This window comes from Melanostigma gelatinosum (genome assembly GCF_949748355.1).
Source record: "Melanostigma gelatinosum genome assembly, chromosome: 15".
NCBI lineage: Eukaryota > Metazoa > Chordata > Actinopteri > Perciformes > Zoarcidae > Melanostigma > Melanostigma gelatinosum.
The window spans coordinates 13,382,079-13,397,241 of record NC_136648.1 but is presented as its reverse complement, the minus strand read 5'-3'; the positions used below and the strand labels follow the sequence as shown (position 1 = coordinate 13,397,241).

At 45.0% G+C, this 15,163-nt stretch overlaps 1 protein-coding gene across 1 annotated transcript in view; it reads left to right on the top strand.

Moving 5' to 3' along the window:
• The window catches only part of LOC306789190 (ephrin type-A receptor 3-like), a gene marked incomplete at its 5' end in the record, with an annotated part of 76,571 nt that extends 61,690 nt beyond the window's left edge, over positions 1–14,881 (top strand). The window contains 8 exons of the mRNA XM_079285011.1: positions 1–126; positions 221–406; positions 6,966–7,027; positions 9,681–9,890; positions 12,461–12,610; positions 12,772–12,965; positions 14,054–14,191; positions 14,419–14,881. Coding sequence (XP_079141137.1) covers positions 1–126; positions 221–406; positions 6,966–7,027; positions 9,681–9,890; positions 12,461–12,610; positions 12,772–12,965; positions 14,054–14,191; positions 14,419–14,518 — 1,166 coding nt within the window. The 3' untranslated portion in view covers positions 14,519–14,881. The remainder of the gene's footprint in view (positions 127–220; positions 407–6,965; positions 7,028–9,680; positions 9,891–12,460; positions 12,611–12,771; positions 12,966–14,053; positions 14,192–14,418) is intronic.
• Between the last annotated feature and the right edge of the window lie 282 nt (positions 14,882–15,163).

Sequence of the window (15,163 nt, the reverse complement as noted above, 5' to 3'; positions counted from 1 at the left end):
TCAAGCTGCCAGGCAGCAGGATCTACATCCATCCTCACACCTACGAAGACCCCAACCAGGCTGTCAGGGACTTTGCCAAAGAGATCGATGCTTCCAATATTCGCATAGAGCGAGTCATTGGAGCTGGTGAGTTGGCAGTAAAAACAGCAGTCGACTATTTATGTAAATAAAAAGAGTAACATTTTTAACCTGAATTCAAATTACTATTGCCTTTTCGTAGGAGAGTTCGGGGAGGTTTGCAGTGGTCGGCTGCGTGTTCAGGGAAAGAGGGAGATCTACGTGGCCATCAAGAGTCTGAAGGCGGGATACTCTGACAAACAGAGGAGGGACTTCCTGTCTGAGGCCTCCATCATGGGCCAGTTTGACCATCCGAACATCATCAGGCTGGAGGGTGTGGTGACAAGATGTGAGTGACGCGTTTGGTTTAGTAACCACACACTCCCCTTGTCCTTTCTCTGCAGTGAGTGAGTGCGTCTCTCACGTCGCTGATGACGATGTAGATAAGAGCTAACCCTGAACCAGATGAAAAAAAACTCCATTACCATGGCAATGCTTTGATGAAACATGGCAGCTGTCTGCCTCTCATGCAGCCACTTGTTTAATTCCCATGATTGTGTTGGGCAATTAGGGCAAGTTTGTCCGTGTGCGCGAAATAGACACAGGCCTGGTTCAGCAAGACAGCTGATTTGTTTTCGCCAGGCATTGCTCTCAATCCCACTCTCTGTCCATCTCTCTCTCTCTCTCGTCTCATACCTCTCAGCCAGTGTCCCTCTAATCTTTTCATTCAAGCACTCCCCACATGTCTCTATTTGCCTCCATCTCTCAAACCCAGAATACATCAATGCAAAGCAGGCTCAATTTGATAACACTTTTTTTTCTGTCCGTTTTGGACCTTCAACCACACTGAAGGCACAACCTGCCCCGTAGTTTAGGCCGATGGTGTACGTTGATGCAATCCCCTGGAGCTCTTTACTTGACAGAATCGTTTCAACCGCCAGAAAGCATGGCGGAAGGCCTGGTCCTTGCTGTACCTGGGTATCCCCGCCTTCATGACCAAACTGCTATCGCGACCGAAATGCAGAGCTTGGTTTGTGTGTCTTGGTTCTCATAATTTGTGAAATGGTCCAGCAATTATGCGTTAATGAACTGCAAAGCCAACCGCTAATGTCGTATTTTTATATTATAATCTCCAGGCTGGTCAGTGTGGCTGTGTGGCAGTAAATTCAAGAAGACAACTCTGTTAGCTCTAACCCATTCTGTGATCTCTTACATGTCAAAATAGGTGATCACCAACACAGGCATCGTAAAATTCGATCCGTATTTGTGTTGATTCCGCAGTGCAGAAGTGCCCGACTAACCGATCAAATCTGTATTTTCTGCTCGTTCAGATGGCAGAAAACAGAAAAATACGTCAGTAATAGCAACTAAAGTGGGAGTTTGTCTGCGATAAAACACAGTATTCATAGAATGTCACGCAGATGTTTCTTGGAGATGAACAGACAACCAAAAGGAAGATGGAGATAGTCAAATACACCTCCGCTTTCCCCCTCTCTCCCGCTGTCTCACACACACACACACACACACACACAAAGATCTTGAGTCCATCACACACACCGGTGCTCAGTGGCACTTAGGCCAACAATAAAAGAGCATATGCATATGCATAGGCTTTTATCATGAATATTAATAATCCATAAAGTTAATTGGATGTGGTTATAGGCTCATGAATATTCAGCAGCATGCATATTAAGAAAGAGAACGCACTGCATTTCTTATTCTCTCTCTCTGTGGTAACTGTGACCTTTACACCCTTGCATCGTTGATTGATGCCGTTTGTAAGAGTAGCAACAAACTAAATCAATTGTGGGTTTTTGTATTATTCTGGCAGGAAGACATGTAATTGTGGCACCTTCATTTCAATGGCACAAGCCATTCCGATTAAAAATACTCCAAATCCTTGAAATGTTCTGCTGACTGTGGAATGATTGGCTTTGCTGTGCTCTATGAATATAACAACATGTTTGTGCTCCTTTCTTTTCTTTTCTTTTTTGCTGTGTGTGAAGGCAACGAGCGTCTGTCTACTTTTACATGCCTTTCTTTGTGTCTCTCATCTCACTTGTCTTCACGGCACATTGAGAAGCTGATAGAGCTCCTCAGGAACAAATCTCACCAGCGGAGCAGCAATTTCACAGGTCACAGCCCAGGGTGCATATGTGAGAGTGAGGGGGTGAGAGTTGAGATGGGTCAATAATTCCTTCAGGCCCTTTTTTTCTTCAGCACCAGCTGGTCCCTTCACACCGCCCTCAGTCTAATCAGGCAGGCTGACCCTGACTGCTCTGGGCTCAGGTGTGTTGGATTGGTTTGTGTAGGTGTAAGCAGTAGTAGAATCAGCAGTTATAGGAGTACTATTAGTTGGAGTAGTACCGAGAGTAGCTGTTCTGTCCCTGTTCTGCTGTAGCAGAAGTAGCTGTGGTTGTAAACATATTAATACCAGTAGAAATGATACTGTGAAAAGCAGAAGATTTGGTCTGAGGATATCAGACAAGAAAAGAGTTTAATGGCCTAAGAATAAAATGTGCTAAGACTTGACTGGATGACAATATCACACTCGTATCTGTCTGCTAAATATGAAGCCGGAGCCTGAGGAGACTGTTAGCTTAGCTTATCATGGAGACTGTAAACAGTGGGGGAAAGCTAACCTTGCTGTGTCCCAGGATACAGTGTGTGCGCATTAAACAAACAAAGCGTGACGTGCAGAGGTGCTGGTAGGGCAATTCTTTTTTGAACCGTTGAACAGAACCAGGGTACCGGTATGCCTCGGATCTTTATGATAGGCTAAGACAACCAGCTGCTGGCTGTAGCCTCATATTTAACGGACAGACAGGCGATCATCATCATCATCTGACTCACGGCAAGGAAGCAAAAAAGCGCCTTCTTCAAATAGCAAGAAGGAGCACTTTAGAATGATTGATAATGTTAATAATAGTCTTACAAGTAACAGCATAATATAAGTACGACTAGTGCTATGGTAATACATGATGGTAGTAGTAATGATGGAGCGTAGCGAATGTAGCAATGATGGTTATCGTGGTATTTATTAGAATTTTGCACAGTTGTATTTTGCATTGGGTATGTGCTTATTTTGACTGTCTGCTTCTGTGTGTGTGTGTGTGTGTGTGTGTTATTTCCTCTTAAAACCTCATAAGCCCTCTGCCTCCTCCATGTGCCACTCTAATAACCGACTCTGCTGTCTGTCACCTGATTGTTGCTATTGTCATGCTAATTACAGCACCACATGCGGAAAAGGAAAAAAAGAAAAAAGAAGATCTTTCTTTTCTCTGTCTGTCTCTCTACGCATCAGGAAAGTGCAGCATTCTGCCCCCCCCTCCCCTCCATCTCCTTATCTTCCCCTCATCTCCCCGTCCCTCGTTTTATCCATCCACCCTTTATGTGTTTTACAATCGCTGCAAAAATCGGCTCATTTGGAAAACCCTCAATTACCGAGCTCCATCTCATCTGCCCACATTGCCCGCCCCCCCCCCCACACACACACACACACACACACACACACAAACTGAAAAGGTGCTATCAAAACCGCCCGTCTTTTCCATCCGTCTTCTGTTTGAAGAAACTCGTGATTAGTTTAACTGTGTGTCTTTGTGCGATGAATAATAAGTGTTTCAATCTTTCCTGTCAGAGCGTTTGAAGTTATTCACGTTTTGAATACGTATGCAGATCTGGAGATTGGACTGTGAGGACAAATGACGAAGAGCAGAAAAAAAGAGGGGAGCGCAGAGAAAGGGAGACAACGGGTGCGGGACGGAGGGAAGAAGTGAGGGGACGGACGAGATAGGACACAAGAGCGAGGAAATGAGAGAAGATGGGGCTTGAAAACAAATGGGGGCAACCGGGGGGGGGGAGATGTTGGGAAGAGATACGAGGGGGAAGAAAAGGGGCAGATAGACGAGAGGAGAGATGGCAAGCAGACAAACGTGAGGAAATGAGAGGAGAGGAGAACGCGAAGAGGGGCGAGAGAGGTGAAGAGAGGGGTGGCGATAAGGTTATTGAGTTTCTGTCTGACTGTTTCTCTGCACCCTCACGTGGCGCTTCCCAGAACAGAGATCTGCCCTGTGTTAAAAGCATCGTATCACTTAGTTCAGAGCCTTAACATTAATCAATACAGCAGTTATTTCATTTTCTCGTTTGTACCTTGGGCCGCCTCATTCAATAATGCGGTAATGTGGCCCGCTAGCGCAAACACAGATAGCCACTCGTAATTTAATTGTCCAGATGTATACGGACTGTATCACTTTCGTTTACACTCACACTAACACACACACAGAAACAGTCGCTCATAATGTAATTTATCAGATGTATAGACTCCATCACTTTGATACACACACACACACACACAAATTAACACACACACACACACACCTGAGGCCTAAATAATCCTATCTCCATCCTGAGGAAAGCAGAGACCACATGTTCTTCTCTCACTTATTGAAGAGCTGTAAAAAGAAGAGCAACTCCTCACTAATTGTTCCATAACACACTCCACCTGGCAGAGCATCGATACCCACTCTGCACACACACGCACTGGGAGGTGTTTTTTAGCTCCACAAACGGCTGCGTTATTTCTAAAGGCTATAAATTGGAATGAATATGAATGTGATTAGTTAAGTATGCGCTTTCAGGAGGAAATTGCAGAACGGCCAAACATGTTTGGCAGTGAGGTGCGCCGCGCAGAGTTGAAGAGGCTCCGTGCTGCCAGTGTGTGTGTGTGTGTGTGTGTGTGTGTGTTTGAAACATGGATGGCATGTGATGAAGTCGCTACAAGAACTGAAAGAGAATCATTGTGTCGTTGAGTGTGTGCGTGCGTTTGTGCTGGCACTTAACAAAAAGAGACGGAACGAGCTAATATACAGCTGAAGTGCGTGTGGTCGGTTTTATTGGTAACCTCTGTTATCGTTCAGAGTTGCAGGGATAATTCTGTATGGCAGGTGTCCAGATGATGGCTAGTGATAGCAGGGTCTGTGTGTCTGTGTGAACGTGCCAGGCTCTCATGGACCTCTAAGCCGACACAACAGGATGAATGTGTTTCATTGGGCTTCTCTCTTGACCGCATGTAACACTGTGTGCCTGAAAGTAATATTCTCCCTCAATGGTCACACACACACACACACACACACACACACACACACACACACACACACACACACACACACACACACACACACACACACACACACACACCCCTTGGTGGACAGAAAGCTGTGAATTAGTCAGACCTCCTTTCAGTCGGGATCAATCCCATCAACGGTTTTATCTGTAGCTGTGACAAACACACGCACACAAAGCACACATATGTTCTCCACCTCTGATCAGAGCTGAAATCAGATGGTCATCGCCCCCCCCCCCCCCCCCCCCATCCACTTGCCATGCCCTGAAACCAGCTCTGTCTCTCTCACACACACACACAGAGTGGAGATAAATGTGACCAGCAGTCCTCACCCCCAGCAGAAGAAAATCCAATTCTATTTCACTTTTATCCCTGAGACTAATGTTACTGTCAGAGAAGACACCACCACCAGAGACCAGGCGACTCTGTTTGTGTGTGAGTCCCAGTGTGTGTGTGCGTGTGTTTGCTGCAGTGCGATAGTGAATTCATTTAAGGTGATGTATTGCTGTCTTTACCTACAATCTCACTGTAGGCCTCGGTGGTGTTGTTCCTGCCTTTCCATGACAAGCGTTTGACCCCTCCTCCTCCTTTCCTCTCCCTCTTTCCCTTCCTCTTCCTTTCCTCTCCCTCTTTCCCGTCCTCCTCCTTTCCTCTCCCTCTTTCCCTTCCTCTTCCTTTCCTCTCCCTCTTTCCCTTCCTCCTCCTTTCCTCTCCCTTCCTTCTCCTTTCCTCCTTCTCTTCTTTCTTTGCCTTCCCACGTGCCCTTTCCCCCTACCATCCGTCTTTCTTTTCCCTCTTTTATCTTTTAACCCTTTGCTTCTTTTGTCCAATTTCCATTGCACTCTTTAATACTTGATTTGTTTACCAGTAATTTCCTTTCTATTCAATTTTTTTCTTTCAATTCATTTCCCAATTCAAATTCTTAATTCAATGGAGCATTATTGGCATGGCATTTTGATTAAAAGAAGAAAAAAAAAACGGAGAAGGGAAGAAGAAGGGAAAATTTAATTTCCTATTGTGTTCTTTAAGAACACAGTCCTTAAGAAGATTATGTCTCGTGCAGTCTCATCTCCACACCAGGTTTTTGTTACCCAGTATCTCTGAGGTCTGATTGGGGAAATGTGACCTATTCATCACAACTGACATAGGCTGTGTGTTTACCAGCCATGCACGCACCCACACACCATTCGTACTGCACGTTGCATGTTTGTTTGTGATTGGCAAAGCTCGGCTGTCGGGGGGGTGGTAACTGGGGAGAACCCTGTAAAACGTAGACAACCGCTGTTTTTGGTGAGCGGGTGTGTGCCTGTGTACATGTGATTGCAGGTACTTTGTTCATCATTTGTAAGCCCCACCAGATGCCATGCAGGGGACCATAGTGCACAGGGCCCGTCAGTCAACCACCCCTTCATCACACCAACACACACTCGTGCAGGTGCATGTAGCGATCCAACCACAACCCCCTTCCCCTTGAGGCTGATTAGTATTCACGAGATCTCAGGAGGCCCCTAATACACACACACACACACACACACACACATTCTGGAGGATTGGTCCATTCTAATTATCTGCTGGCGTTTATGGAGAGGGCTGATTAGAAGCTGTCAGTGTGACTGATGACGACATGCCATGTTATCCCCTGGAGAGAGAGAGCGAGACAGAGAGGGAGGCTGGTCACAGCTGTGGACTCAACGACTTCTCTGTCCTCGTCTCTTTATAGTTGGTGTCTTTCTTCCTTGTAATTCTGCTCCAATAACGGCTGCCTTATTATGTGCCCCCGTAGGTAAACCAGTGATGATCATAACGGAGTTCATGGAAAACGGATCTCTGGACACTTTTCTCAAGGTGAGTCGTGGCTCAGCTGGAAGGAACACGACACACACATTTCCTCCGAGGCCAGGGCCACGTGTCTTTACAAAGGCCCCGTGGAAAATGAATGGAAATTGTAGCGTTCATCCCCCCAAATTGCCATCCTGGAGGGCACATTCTTCTAAGAATAGATTAAAAAAAGATACCTGACTGAAGTTGTCCATCTCAAGCTGAAGAATTCTGTATATAAAACGTTTCACACTAAGGGCTTAAGTTAAGTCTCCATTAAAAGTAACACTATTTCAGCTCAGTAGAGTTTTTAAACTTGAGCCACATTGTTTCTAAGAAATAAGAACATAGCTGTTGCAGTTTTTTGCAGCTAGGAACGACACATCAGACAATTTCAAAGTAAAACAAATGCACCACATCTCCACTAAATGGTACAGTGTGCGTAGAAGAGTACATGGCGTCTGTATTTAGACATGGTGAGAGTATTTTATGGGGTGAAATGTTGGGTTTAAGTGACACAAACAGTAAGAACAATGAAAATCATTGTTGTCCAAGCTGCAGGAAAATAACCTCCAAAATACCAAAGAGATTTAAAACAAAACGGCTTGATCATGAATTAACAGAGAAGTACAATAAGTAGAACTATAACTAGAGACTAGTTTGTAGAGTATAAATCCCTAACAGAACATTACAAAATCAAGTCTGGAAAAGCAGATTTTACTCAAGGTTATTGCTGAACCCCTTATTAGTGAAGAGATTTAAAAATCAAAGGGAGTCTGTGGAGGTGTTGCTTTGTTATTGAAATCGACATCATGACAAGAGTTAGAGGAGCCTGTCACTCAATACATTCATTACATTACAATTGATGTTTTTAATGAATTTATCCGAAAGCATATCCTCTAAAACACATCGCAAGCCTGCAGACGGACTAACTCAAGACATCTAAATGTATTTCTTCATCTGAAGTATTTCTCATCATGTCAATTATATCCACAAAAGTATGGATCTTTATTACATTGCAGATGCGCAAGACAAGCATATAATGTGGTAAATGTTGATAAATGTGTGATTCGTGACTCCTGCTCATGGAGCAAACGTAGCAGGATTGATTTAGCTGAGGAGCTTTGAATTAAGGTTTTGCATACACCCAGATGAATCGCTTGTTGCAGCCCCGATGTGCCTCACATTGAAAGTCCCCCTGATTCATATTCAGAGTTGCTTGTCAGCCAGTAAAATCACTGCAGTGCTCCAAAGCCATTACGTCTGTGATGATGGGCCCATCGCTAAATAGACACCAATCCCATCAGCAACACTGAAGCAAGATGAAATGAAATCTGACAGATAAAAAATGGCCTGAAACACACACACACACACACACACACACACACACACACACACACACAGCACACGCGTGTTGTGTGTTGCAGTATGTATTGTAATGAGGGTCATAAAGAGTGTTCGCAGTGGCTCAATATAATTATGGAATTTTATGGGTTTTACAGCTCATCCGTGCTCCTGGCATCCATATGTGTCTTTAATTACGATGACCATTTATTAAGCAGTCGTCCCTCGGAAACAACAAAACCACTGTTCTGTCCGCGAAGCTCTTCCTCTTTTAGTCTCCTTGTTTCTACCTCCAGCAGCCTTTCCACGCTCTTCCTTACTATGTGTTTTCTTTTAGTTTTGTGGTAAACTTAAATATTATGTTAGAATTTGCCCAAAAAGTCTCATTTTCCATCATCACCTTTCTCATCCGTCGCCTTCGTCTCCTTGCCTAACCTGTCTGCCCTGCATTTGTCTCCCCGGCTCTCTCTCCCCGCCCTGCCCACCCTTCCTCCTCCTTCCTGGCAATGCAATGTGGTGGGCAGATTGATAGAGGAAGTCTGTAGGTTTGTTAGACAGTCCAATCAATCAGTATCTCACAAAACCACCGGCTAATTAACTTACTCCACAGCTGCAGAGGGAGTGAGAGAGAAAGAACGATAGGGGAGGGGGGTGCACAGATGTAGAAAGATGAGGGGAGATAGATAGATGGAGAGCGAGTCAAAGTAATACAGAGTTCTCTCTCTCTCTCTCTCTGGGACAGTGACTGAGGACAGACAGAGATGGATGGAGAGAACAAAGACACAGAGGGAAGGAGAGATATTATAAAGGAGAGAGGGTGACTGATAACATGGATGGCTTTTTAACGGGGGCCGTTGGCCCGGGGCAGAAATAATTGGCAGAGGAAGGTGAGCTGGACCGTCATCGATCAACAGGCTCTGCTCTCTGCCAAAGACAGCTCAAATATGAAATCCAGCGAGCTCTGCTTGCATTCACGGTTAGTGTTGGAGAGGAAAGTTTTGACATCTCTATCAGATCCAATCTTCTGCAAGCAGGATTTCTTTATTGATTCTCCATTGATCGCTGGGTGGATAACTTCATCTTTTGCTTGCCACCTCCCAGAGAGAGGTCAAAGCGGAGGCTTAGCAAGAGCTGGATGGGCTTCAGCGTCTAGCCCAGAGACAAAAGCACGGATTGCTGCCATTACAGGCGCTTGAGTCCTGGTTTGAGCCTTCACTTCCTACTGGGGTTGTTGTAGAACTTGATCATAATCACTATGCCCCCCGGATGTGGCTGAACGTCAGCGTTTACACTGTGCTGTGTGTTAATTCATCTTTCCCCTTGTCTCTACCTACAGAAACACGACGGCCAGTTCACGGTGATCCAGCTGGTCGGCATGCTGCGCGGCATCGCCTCAGGCATGAAGTACCTGTCAGACATGAGCTACGTTCACCGAGACCTGGCAGCTCGAAACATCCTGGTCAACAGCAACCTGGTGTGTAAGGTGTCCGACTTTGGCCTGAGTCGAGTTCTGGAGGACGACCCGGAGGCTGCCTACACTACAAGGGTAAGACGCTCACAGCTGTCATGAACAAATGTTACCTCCAATCACAGTTCACCCATTGACCCATATATCATTAGAAAACCAAAACCGTGTAATCATTATTTTAAAAACGTGGTCGACCCAAACAGACCCAAAGAAGAAGAGCAATGAATGTCATTTTTACGGGACTTGGTCCACACCCTCCTCACACACACACACACCATGTGATCAGAGCTGATAGCAAGTCCACTTGTATCCACTTGGTATTATTGCCATTCACACATATGAACACAAGCACTAGAGGCACAGCTGGCTGCTATTAAATGTCAATGGAAACCTCTGAATGATATTCTGGCTCTGGCGCTGCATTCAAGACTCCAAAACTTGGCCAAAAGCTGTGACGTGGAGCAGTTGAGAAAGTTTGTGGAAATTATCTCCGACATGGGGGAGCGACAACCCGGAGTAAACCAATCATGCTTGTTTTGATTCCCGCAGGAAATAGAACAAGCACTTCAAACTAAATGTAGGGAAAGCTGATCACCGCGTTAAACGGCTTCCCAATTTGATATAACTTTAACAAGCCAATTGAAAATGATGCATGAAAACACATCGCTCAGGAAATGAACCACTTTGTTTTCCATGATAGAAATGGGAGAACCCAACCATCCAATCAGAGTTGGATATGTAAATCAGGCTATACACGACGAGGAAGCTCATGAGTGGCAAGAGGGAGCCTGCTGTCAACAGACCTGACACCCACGGCTATAGAGCGGGACACTGAGTGGGACGACTCTGGCCGAGTGTCTGGTCTCAGTTGCTACAGTAGGAACTGAGTGGACGTGTGATGACTTCTTCTTGACATGTTTAAAATGTCTCTGTACTGACGTAAGGCTGTAAGGGCCCTATCTTACACCCAGCACAAAGCACAGTGCAACTGTTATTACTTCAGTTAAGTAGGTTGTCAGCGCAGTCACTCACATGCAGGAAAGGAAAGAGTTGTTGATGGGACAGAGGATTGCCAGACAGCAGAGGATGAGGGTCCACTGCTCTAATATAAAGTCTGCATGCACACTTTCACTTTGCGCTAGAGCAAATCTGTTTCCTTAGCAGAAAGACCGCTCGATCCTTCAATTTGCCAAATCCACCATCTGAATAACAATGTACCAGGTGCAGGCACATCTGGCTACAAAGGTAATGGGAGATGACTATCTGATTGGTTTAATACACGTTACGCCCAAAACGCACCCGTGATTAATTAGGAGGCTTAATACAACCTCTTTTGACCCTTGTGCTGGTTAACTAAAGTAGAGTTGGACACACCCTAAATGCTGTTCAGCCATGCACTTTAGTCCATGCGCTGTAGATGGTTTAAATAGGGCTCTAAAACTGTACTACACAATGCAGTTGGATTTTTATGAGGCCATGAAACCCAACTGATGACATAAACGTATGCTGTTCACAAAATTCAACACGCACACTGGATGTATGCATACACACAGACTTCACGTTTTGCCCGCATATAGACAGATGAAAGAAGTCTTTGGTAATCACCATCCTCTCACAGAGCACGGAGAGAATGAAGAAACTCAAACGTCAGTGAGTTAAACCACTGCGGAGTAACTCATCTAAAATGCCCACAAGGAGATGGCATTATTCATATTCATAGGAAGTGTTGGGGATGTTATTTTTAATATGGCATTAGCATTGCCCTGGGAGGAGTGTATCAGCCGCTGACTGCTCTATTGCAATCACACACACACACCCCCACTGATGTCAGGAGACCTAGATGGAGAGCTGCAGGCATGAGGCCGAGGCGGAGACGGGGAAGAGACAGAGAGAGAGAGGATATCAAATAAGAAAGAGATCGAGGGAGGCTGAGAGAAAGAGAGGGAGCAAGAGAGAGAGAACGAGAGAATAAGGGAAGGCAGGCGAAGGATCCAGTGAGAGCAGTTAAGAGAAAGAAAAAAGAGAGGATGGGGTAGGGGTGGACTGGGGGTGGTGGTAACAAAAGTACAGTGCCGAGTGACTTGGCAGCTTTGTCTTTTATTTGACTTTGACCAAGCAGAGATGGGAAATGCTAGGTGGTGCAGAGGCAGCTGCCGCATGTTAAAAAGCTGAACTGAGCCCTATAGAGGTACGGTGTGTGTGTGTGTGTGTGTGTGTTAGACGGCGAGAGAGAGAGAGAGAGGGCGTGGGTATCTTACTCCCTATTCTGTCTATACAGTGGGCTTTATGGAATCTGTTTGATTCAACAAAGGCAAGAGAAGAAAAAAAGATGGCAAAAGAGTATAAGAGTAAACACTGGAGCCAAAGTAGCCTCTATGTTGTGAGCAGATTAAAGAGGGAGTGTTTCCTTTACATTGGTGTATAATCAGACCTGCTCTGTTTGTAAAGGCAGCAGCGCCGCACCGAGCTGCAACCACCATCTTAAAACGTGTTTTATCAGCTCCACTCCTATTTATTATAGAGCTTAGCCTCAAACATACTAATGAAGCAACCTATACATATTTATACCATTGCAGTAAAACACCAAGTTCAGGGTGACATATTCCGTATGCCAAGAATGTGTTGACTGTGTTGTGAACCATCTCCAGGGAGGGAAGATCCCCATCAGATGGACGGCTCCAGAGGCCATCGCCTACAGGAAGTTCACCTCAGCCAGCGATGTGTGGAGTTACGGTATCGTCATGTGGGAGGTGATTTCATACGGAGAGAGACCCTACTGGGAGATGTCCAACCAGGACGTGAGTCACAAACACTTACATCATGTCTCAGTTACAGCGACTGCTATGTTTTCCTCCATCTTCAGCTCAATTCTGATTTGAAGAACGAATTTTCCGGGACATTTATTTGTCCCTCTCTCGTATTGATCTAGAAGCTGATATTTGACCCTCTCTCCCTCCAGGTGATCAAAGCAATAGATGAGGGCTACCGTCTTCCCGCTCCTATGGACTGTCCTGTGGTGTTGCACCAGCTCATGTTGGACTGCTGGGAGAAGGGACGCAGCGACAGGCCTAAGTTTGGACAGATTGTCACAATCCTGGACAAGCTCATCAGAAACCCAGCCAGCCTCAGAGAGCTGGCCAACAGCTCAGCATGGTCAGTGGGAGAAAGCTGTACATTGAAATCCTGAGTTCAGCTCTTTCACTCACACACGCATGTAGTCTGGAGATACCTGGATTACATTATAGGATGATACATGCATAGAAGACATTATCACTGCTTTCGATCTACGTTGTAAATCTACTTTGTCAGTTATGAAAATTGTGAAAAGTAGGAAATGTTTTTTTTCCCCCTGGTAATACCCCATTCTAATCTCTTATCTCTGCAAAGTAACATTCGTCAATGAAAAGGTATGAATACAGGATTGTGGGTTGGCATATCTACGGTCTCACATTCTAAATTTAGACTCGCTGCCACACCCTGGTTGTATTGCACACAACCATAGAACATCATTTAACTGATGTTAAGAACCAAACCAGCATACAGAGTGTGCAAACAAGTATGAGCCCGTCCCTTTCCAAGAAAACAGAAGACACTTTAAAAAAAGATAAAATAACAAATCCCAGCACAACTGAAAAGACAACAGAGGAGAACTACTCACAAAAACCTACCCCCCCGAAGACACAACAAACTGAGACCAGAAAGAAGAGTCTTATACACGGGTCCTTATAGACTGTCTTCAACTGAAGCATATGAAGCACAGTACCGGTATGTAAGTGCATATCGTATGCTAGTGCAGATGCAATTAGTACTACATTTGCAATGTATTTAGTTTGAGCATGCATATGAACAATCAATAGAAAGCAAACAGTCAAAGAGTTTGACAATTAAAGCCATGTGTGTTTGTCCTGGAGGCGAGGGGATGAATCATGAAGCAAACTTACCCACGAACGGGTAGGTTACATTGAGGGTTCATATTTTCTTTCCACAATGGACTTGAGTCTGTCATACTGTGGTTGTTGCAGAGTTAAAGCCATTCTGTCCAAATGCAGACAGAGCACCATGAATGGACATTAATTGGCTCCTCAAGTGTGCTGCTGACACTTTGCATTCTTAATGAATGCCCCTAACAAGAGTTGGACTCAGTAACAGCTCCAAGGGCAAATTCAGAAACTATTATTTACTGTAGCCACTCAACGGGACAACATTTCATTGAGTCGTGAGTGTGCTTTGTATCCCAGCAGGGAGGACGCGTCCACCCCAGAGTTCAGTGTGAGCACAGTGGATGAGTGGTTGGAGGCCATCAAGATGGGCCAGTATAAGGAGAACTTTTCCAGTGCTGGATATGTCAGCTTGGACTCAATCCTCTACATCAGTGTCAGGTACAAACGGCTGGTGACTCATCCCAGTTAAATTAAGCACTCAATAGGTCAACATTGTCAGTAAAAGACGCACTATATGCCACTTGAGTGTCATTTAAAATGAAAGAAGGGGATTCACACAAGTATCTTGGACATGAAACCTCAGCAGCTGCTTGGCATTTGAGAGACAATGAAGATTCTTTTTTTGTGCCATTAATTAATTTCTTTCTTTTCTATCTTCCTTGTAGTGAATTGGCCAAGATGGGTGTGACTCTCGCCGGGCACCAGAAGAAGATTTTGTCCAGCGTGCAGAGCCAGCAGACCCAGGCGACGCACGTCCAAGTATAACAGTTTCCACACAAACACACAGTGAGACAGCCGAAATGGATCGCTCCTGTGAAGAGTTTCCCCACTGAGATGGAGTTGGAATGGAGACTCTGTGCTCGGGCCTCCACTGATTTTGAGACGCTCTGAGATGGAGACAGCATGGACGCTTGACTCCTTCACCTTTTTGCAGTTTTCACCATTCTTCCCATCCTTCGATGATGGGCACTCGCGGCTTCAGCACTCAAACGTCCAAGCAACACAGCCACCATGACGGAGCAACAGAGGGACACGCGTCCAACAACGAGCACTCCAGACCATTTCACATCATTTCAGCGCAACAAAAGAAGAAGAAAAATGAATTCTTAACAAAAAAAATAGAATATAATTATCATCACTGTCTGTGAGGTGTACAGTTGTTTTTTTGGTTTGTTTTTTTTACTGTCCTTTTGTTTCTGTTCTCACCTTGAAGAGTTTAAAAAGGGTCAGAAGAAATGTACATGTGTAGATATATGTTTATATGGGCTGTGTGTGCCACAACCGTAGAGATGGACCTAATGTTTGTATTGGTGGTGAGGTTTATATCGCTCAACCTTAACGGGAGTTATTTCCCTGTAAATGTATGGCCCCCTCCATTGTATACAGAGAGCCAATGAGTGAGCAGAGATT